Here is a 7769-nt window from a genome sequence, read left to right as displayed (position 1 = left end):
TGGCAGCTGTGCGCATGGGGTTTTATACCCACAGTTACCTGATGAAGTTTATGACTTTCTTAGACAGTAGATGAAAAAGTACATGGGAGTGTGAAGTCCATCCAGGGCCACAAGGAGCATGACAAAGGTATTGCCCAGAAAAGCATAAGGAGACAAGGAGGAAGAGGGAGAAGAAGCTGGATACATCACAAATTATAAAATCCACGGAGGAATGAATTCTGCAATGTTGTTTGTAACCAAACCTCCATCGTTCAATTTTACCAATAAAGACTCAGAAGCCAGATGTTAGGCTAAAAGCCTGCTAGCTCAGAGAGGCAGAGAAAGCACCCAGCTGTCCTTCCTCCTCTGCTCACATCCCAGAGAAGGAACCTTTCTCCTACTCCATCTCAAACAAGACTCCTCAAACTCAATGTCCCTCCCTTCTACTTCCTGTGCATCTCTGTCCATTCTCCTGAATCCCTCTTACTCTCTTTTTTCTCCCATGAACTGGTTGCTTGCTTTGCCTCTTGACCTACAGTTGACTTTATTTAATTCTGTTTATAATATTGAAGCAGAAAGCTCTTGGATTAAAGATGTGTGTCTGAGTCACACTACAACTAGAAATAGGTTTTTCCAGTAAATAATACAATCTTGGGGTTCATAGTGCCACCAAATATCTCAACATTCCTCTTTTTGTCTAAAATAAAAGGTTTAAACACAGTAAAACTATTTATAATAACGAAGCTATTTCTGCCCAGCTTTCCACAGTATCCAGCTTGGTTATACTTAGCAGTCTTAGGATTAAGTATTTTTGAATTCAAAGTTCTGTAAAACGTACATGTCAGTCTCATATGAACTCAGCAACTCAAATGCCCTGAGCACTTTGTAGTCTGAAGTTGATTTTTGGGTGGTATTTGTTAGCTTAGTGGCAATCCTAGCTAGGCAGAAGGCAGCAGTTAACCGGAAGGTGTGCAGTGTTTGTGCAGAACAGTGGTAGTTCTCTGGTGGGAAGGGGCAGTCACTTGGGCAAAGATGGTGGCATGGGTACAGGCTTTAGTCTGTGGATCTGAGCTGGGATTTCAATCCAGTCAACTGGAGGGGGGCAATACCCCTTGGCCAATTTACTCTTTTTCTTGGGACATTGATGATCTGTCATTTTTCTTCAGAGGTTTCACTTGTCCAGTGTTCTCCAGATTCCTTAGTGGGATTTTTTTTTTTTATTCTCCTGTAAAGACAAAAACAAAACTGCCCCAACTCCAACTTTGGGGAGTTTCTTTTTTGGCTGTCTTGCCTATATGATGCTGTGGAACAATGGTCTTGTACTCTGTAAAGATTTGTTACTTGTATTGGTTTAATAAAATGCTGATTGGCCAGTAGCCAGGCAGGAAGTATAAGGGGGTAACCAGGCAGGAAATATAGCTGGGGTGACCAGAATAGGAGAATTCTGGGAAGAAGAAAGGCTCAGTCTGTAGTTGTCATCCTGACACAGACGATGCAAGATGAGAATGCCTCACTGAGAAAAGGTACCAAGTCACATGGCTAACACAGACAAGAATTAGGGGATAATATAAGATATTAATTAATAAGAAGCCTGAGCTAATAGGCCAACCAGTTTATAATTAACGTAGGCCTCTGTGTGTTTTTTTGGGGACTGAACAACTGCAGGATTGAGTGGGAAAGAAACCTCAGTCAACAATATGAGCTATATTGATGTCTTTGTAGGTTTTGCTAGATTATGCCATTTCCATTCATGCCCCCTACTACAGTATATCTTTGCCACTTTCCTGCTAGTTAAGATAGAGCAGAGTCAGGTGAATTTGTTGGTGAGTTACTGGAAAGAGACCGGGAGTTGGTGGTAAGATTGCCTTGGGGAGTGCAGAGTATTTCCCTAAGGGGATGGAAAGGAAGGTTTCCTGTAGCTCTTTTACTTTTTGCTCCAGTTTTGGTCAGGCCAACATTCAGGAATTCTCTAATAATGATGATGATGCCGCCCCGCAGTGGGCTGCTTCATCTTGTTCATTTAAGGTTGCCCTGCAGTAAATCTGTAATTTGTTCTCAAGGGCCTCTTCTGCCAGCCTTCCCTTGTGATAAAAGGGCTCACAGTGAAAGGGCAGGATGATTGGGAGCTAGAAGAGGGCATGAAGGTTGGAGAGAACAGTTTAGAGATGGAGAGAGGCAAGGTAGGTGTTTCTAATCAAGATCCTGTATTATTTCAAGTTGAGCTAAAACCTGAAGGGGATGAAGTTGGGAAATCCAGCCATTCTGAAGTCTTCAGAAAACCTTAGCCTCTCTTCTTTAGCTTTGTCTGGAGAGAACAAGCTGTTCTATAACACTTCCCAGGTAAACTTTCATTTCTGTATAAAGTTTCCCAGATTTGTTCATAGACCTTTTAAAAAAGCAAACAGGTTGGTTTTGACAGCTGTTTTCCTCTAATTGACCTAGAGAGCCCAAAAGTCCCTTTGTGGCAAGCATTTCAGGAAATCCTGTTTGATTCCTTCAAGATCCTGGTGTTGAGGTTTCCTTCACTGGATCCTTACAAGATGATCCCAGTCTCTCCCTGTTTCCCTGGTCCTTTTCAGAATGGGGTGGGCACTCCTGCCCCCAGGCTCTGGTCAGTGTCCTACGATAGACACACAGCCAGTGTTCTCACCTTCATTCTCATGTATGGGAAAACTTAAATATGCTTAAAAGCGTATGATTTTTTAAAAAGTCTTTGAAACTTATCTATCATTTGGCATTCATAGAAATAAAATGTTTAGCAGATATTATAAAATATATAATAAAGTAACATTTTCTTGTTTTAAGGATAAGTTACAAATTATAATTTACCATACATTTCTTTAAACATGTGTACTTGGATGTTATTCGAATGTATTTGCCAGAAGTGGTGATGGTTTCAGCTGAGGGCTCTCTGCTGCCTCGGAGTCTGTGTAGAATGGGAGCTGCAGCTCTAACCCAGGGTAGTCTGGGAGTCATTGCTCATTAGAAAATTGGACAGGTATTTTTCAATATTCTCATTTTCCAATAAGTTAGTAAGACCAAAGTAATCTTGATTCTAAAATTGTCCTGCATAGATTTTCTAACTTCAGAGTCAGCCATCCTCCCATCCTGGAGGCTGTACAGCGACAAATTCTTTAGCTTATGATAATTCCTGTTTCTCATATCTCACTCCCTTGCCTCTGCTATGTCTGTCTCACTTTTCTGCAGTCCTAAAATCTCACTGCTCTCCTCTTCTTCCTAACTCCCCACTCTTCGAACAATAGGGTTGGTTATGCCATCTTCTGAAAACCCTAATGATCTTTTTTTTTTTCTTATATGAAAGCAGACTTCAAGTGGAGAACTCTTTCTCCCCCATTCAAGAGATTTATTGGGAGGGAAGAATCCAGGAGAGTGAATGCCTCTGCCCGGGCGGAAGAAGAGCAGCCCAGGTGGGAAACTTTTAAACACTAAATATCAGGATTGTGCGACCTTGTTTGGGTTGGTCAGTATCGTTACCTGTGTCCTGCTCAGGGACAGCATAGAGAGATTGTAAAGGACAGATTCGTTTTAGTGCAGATAAAATATTCAGGACGTTACAGAGTGAGTGCACAGACTGGCAGATGGAAAAATGGGCAGGGAGGGTCCTGGGGCAATGAGCAGCAACCCCAATAAAGGCCAGAACCCCAGTCTGGTGGAGCCACAGATGTAGGTCAGAAGAGAGGCGGTTTTACATCTCAGATCTTTGTTGTTCACTATGGTAGATTGAAATTTTATCTCCTGTAGGGTGTGTGGTGGGTGTATGCTTTTAATCCCAGCACTTGGGAGGCAGAGTCCATCCTGGTCTACATAGCAAATTCCAGAGAAGCCTGTGCTGAATGCACTTGCTTTGGGGAGAATGGAAATTATAAACATGAAACCTGTGACTATGTCTTTATATTTCACTATCATCTGGGTGAGTTCTCTCTCTTTCTCCTTCCCTTCCTCTCTTCCCCTGCCTCACTCTCAATTCTCATTATCTTGGATTTAGGTTTTCCTGATGCTGTCGTCTAACTTCTCTGTCTTAAAAGCCCGCCCGCGCTCAGCCAGGCTTTGAGGCCAACAGGGCGGAGTTGTAGATACAGCTCGTGACCAGCAGAGGGGGCCATGATCCATTGCTGCCCTCCTCTCTGTTTAATTCATCTGCTTTTTAATGGTTCTCAACCTTCTTAATGCTGCGACTCTTTAATGCAGTTCCTTATGTTGTGGTGAATCCCACCCCCACCATAAAATCATTTTTGTTGTTACTTCATAACTGTAACTTTGATACTGTTATAAATCTTAATGTAAATATCGGCTATGCAGGATATCTGATATGTGACCACTTGTGAAAGGGTTGTTTGACTTCCCAAGAAGACATGGCCCACGGGTTGAGAACCACTGTTCTGATGCTCCTTCAGAGATGAATTTCCTTGATCACCCTTGGCTACTTAACTCTGCAGCCTCTTTTTCATCCTCACACACGGTAACATTTCTTGCCTCAGAATCTATCCACAGCTTTTTATCTGGAATACCCTCATCTCCCTTACATTTTCCTCAGCCATAGCAGGCTACTCAGCACCTCTTCTGGCAGAACTATTTCATTCAGGTTTAATTTACCAGCTTCCTCTCCATGTGCTGCAATCACCTGCTGTTGTGTGCACCTGTTACATAAGGATCCTTAATGTAATTGCCTGGTTTTATTTGACTGGGAATCCTAAAGACTTAAAATAATGTCCTCTATATAATCAATATATGATTACTAAAGAGAAGAGTGGCTAGTCACGGAGACCCCGGGGGAGACCTGAAACTTAAGCTGTACCTCTCTATCTCTGAGGAGGTAGCACAAGTGTTACACAGAAATAGAAAATGTAATTCCATGCAATACACAGATTTGGCCTGTGGCAAAGTTGCAAACATCATGCAGTCTCCTGAGCCTCTTGGCCCCGAGTCACTCAGTTTCACCATCTTAGACAGCTGTTGTAGGGCATTTGTGTTAAACAATTCCATGTTATAATTGACACGTACTTTTATTACTACTATGGAGTAGAAACAGTTTAAATCCTGTGAGAATACGTGTATGGTTTGTTCTTGCTTTCTCCTCAGCCATTCTCCTTCATCCCCAGCCATCCTACATCTACTGTCTGCAGAAAAAGCATGTGAAGAAGTTCTGCCTGCAGGACAAGGACCTCTTCAGCTCCTCAGAAGCACTGTGCTCCCTCAAACCTCTGCATCCACAAGCTTTTACATCAGGGTAACATTGCCCACTCCACTGTCTTTTGGCTGGCCCACTGTTATCTGGCCTTCAAAACTTTGTTTAATATAGGCCAGTATCTTATAAGACAGTGAGTTAAAAGCTACTGTCTTCAGGAAGCTGCCCCAAACTTATTCTCACACCATCTACCCCACAACTTGAGTCTGGGTTTCTTTTCCTTCTGCTCTCACAGATCCTACAACTTCTTGATCACCATCATCTATTATACCACAACCAAAACCTCTACTCATCTAAAGAAATTGTACTTACAGAGGTCATTTTGATAAACATTATTAAAAAACTAGAGAAAAGAAGGGCCATCATAAACACCTAGGAGTGGAATATCGAGGGAGAAATGCTAGGAAATTAACAAAATTGATGAGGCAAGTGACTGTGTGGGGGACCAGAGAGGCTGTTGAAGTAAAGATGACTAACCGCTACCACGGGATTCCAGCAGAACATTCCAACCTTCTGCAGCAGTCTTGGCTGCGGTTGTGAAAGGTAAAAGTTTGTTGTTGGAGGACACGCACGGTGGTCACTACATAAAGTTTTGGTTTTTATTGAAAATTTAAATATGGATAAGCTCTCCTAGGCCATTAGGAATGTGCTACACTTAAGAGCATGGGAAAGGAAGAGCCAAAGTGGAAACAACTGAAAGAAGGGGAAGATGGAGACTCGTTTAATCCCTCCCCATTTTACGCACTCTCATCTTGTTTCAGCCCTATCGATCCTAGAATTGCAGCAGACAACAGAGACACACTAGAATTCCTCTAGCTACTGTCAAGTCAAGCAGAAAACTGAATGATCCCATGGAAAGTGTCTCCACAGGAAACCAAACTGTCACCGAGTTTGTACTTCTTGGCTTCCATGAAGTCCCTGGGCTGCACCTCCTCCTCTTTTCTGTTCTTACGATCATCTATGTCTCCATCATCACAGGGAACATGCTTATTGTAGTGGTGGTGGTCAGCTCCCAGAGGCTTCACACGCCCATGTATTTCTTTCTGGTGAACCTGTCCTTCATTGAGATCCTCTATACCTCCACAGTGGTGCCCAAAATGTTGGAGGGCTTCCTACAGGAGTCTGCCATCTCTGTGGCTGGCTGCTTGTTCCAGTTCTTCATCTTTGGCTCTCTGGCTACAGATGAGTGTTTTCTTCTGGCTGTGATGGCGTACGATCGCTACCTAGCGATCTGTCACCCTCTAAGATACCCAGTCCTGATGGGGCCTCGATGGTGTCTGGGGTTGGTGCTCACAGTCTGGCTGTCTGGATTCATGGTAGATGGACTAGTTGTTGCTCTGATGACCCAGCTCAGATTCTGTGGCCCCAACCAAATTGACCACTTCTACTGTGATTTCTCACCTTTGATGGTCCTGGCCTGCTCAGACACTGGAGTGGTCCAGGGGACTACGTTTGTTCTCTCTGTTGCCTTCCTGACTGTCCCCTTTGGGCTGGTTCTGGTCTCCTACGCTCAGATTGTGGTGATTGTGCTGAGAGTTCCCTCTGGGGCCAGAAGAGCAAAGGCTTTCTCCACTTGCTCCTCTCACCTGGCTGTGGTGTCCACATTCTATGGAACACTCATGGTCTTGTACATTGCGCCCTCTGCTGTCCATTCCCAGCTCCTCTCCAAGGTTGTTGCCCTGCTCTACACAGTGGTCACTCCAATCTTCAACCCTGTCATCTATACCTTGAGGAACCAGGAGGTGCATCAGGCACTAAGCAGGTTTCTCTACTGCAAAACAACTGAAATGTGACCTAAGGGGAATAGTGAAGATTTCTTATTGGACTTGACTGGAAAGTCTCCCACAATGGGCTAGAGATGAGAACTTTGTTCTTTCCCCAAATTTCCCTTTAGATCTTCTGAATTATGCCCGAGGGGAAGATAATGGTCTAACAATTCTCAAATGCTAGTGTTGTGGTTTGAATGTCAGTGGCCCCCACAGGCTCATAAATGTGAATTTTGGTCGTCAGGGAGTGGCACTGTTTGGAAGGATTAGGGGTGTGGCCTTGTTGGAGGATGTGTGTCACTGGGGTGGACTTTGACCTTTTGAGAGCCCAAGCTAGGCCCAGTGGCTCTTTCTCTTCCTGCTTCCTATAGATCTGGATGTAGAACTCTTAGCTACTTCTCCAGCACCATGGCCAAGTGTGCTGACAGGCTACCTGCCATCATAATGGACTAAATCTCTGAAACTGTAAGCAAGCCTCGTTGATAAGCGTTGCTGTAGTCATGGTGTCTCTTCACAGAAAGGGAACACTGACTAAGACAGTTAGTTTAAGAGATTATGTAAACTAATATGGGTTTTTGAAAATTGAACACGCCATAAATAGTGTGCTGTTTTGATCATCAAACAGGGTAGACATGTACTGATGTGTTACTCTGTAGCCCATTGCTGTATATAGTGCTACTACTACTGATTAATGAAAAGACAATTAAAGAAAGAAAATATCAATACTGAAACAAATTTAGAATTAATCCTCACTTATATTACTGTAGTATGACATTTAAAGAGTTTTTTACTCTTGGGTGTGTGTGTCTACAGCTTGT

General features: G+C 43.3%; 1 protein-coding gene across 1 annotated transcript; it reads left to right on the top strand.

Annotated features, from left to right (window-relative positions):
* Window positions 1-6036: 6036 nt before the first annotated feature.
* On the top strand, window positions 6037-7092 carry LOC121435193 (olfactory receptor 11A1). The gene has a single exon (XM_041634284.1). It carries the CDS (start codon window positions 6037-6039, stop codon window positions 6976-6978), a length of 942 nt encoding a protein of 313 aa, XP_041490218.1. The 3' UTR covers window positions 6979-7092.
* The last annotated feature ends 677 nt before the right edge of the window (window positions 7093-7769 follow it).

Source organism: Microtus oregoni, unplaced genomic scaffold, assembly GCF_018167655.1.
Source record: "Microtus oregoni isolate MIOR12 unplaced genomic scaffold, Mior012 000046F_ref0000063, whole genome shotgun sequence".
Lineage (NCBI taxonomy): Eukaryota > Metazoa > Chordata > Mammalia > Rodentia > Cricetidae > Microtus > Microtus oregoni.
The sequence above is the reverse complement of the archived record's forward strand: the minus strand, read 5'-3'. Positions and strand labels throughout refer to the sequence as shown.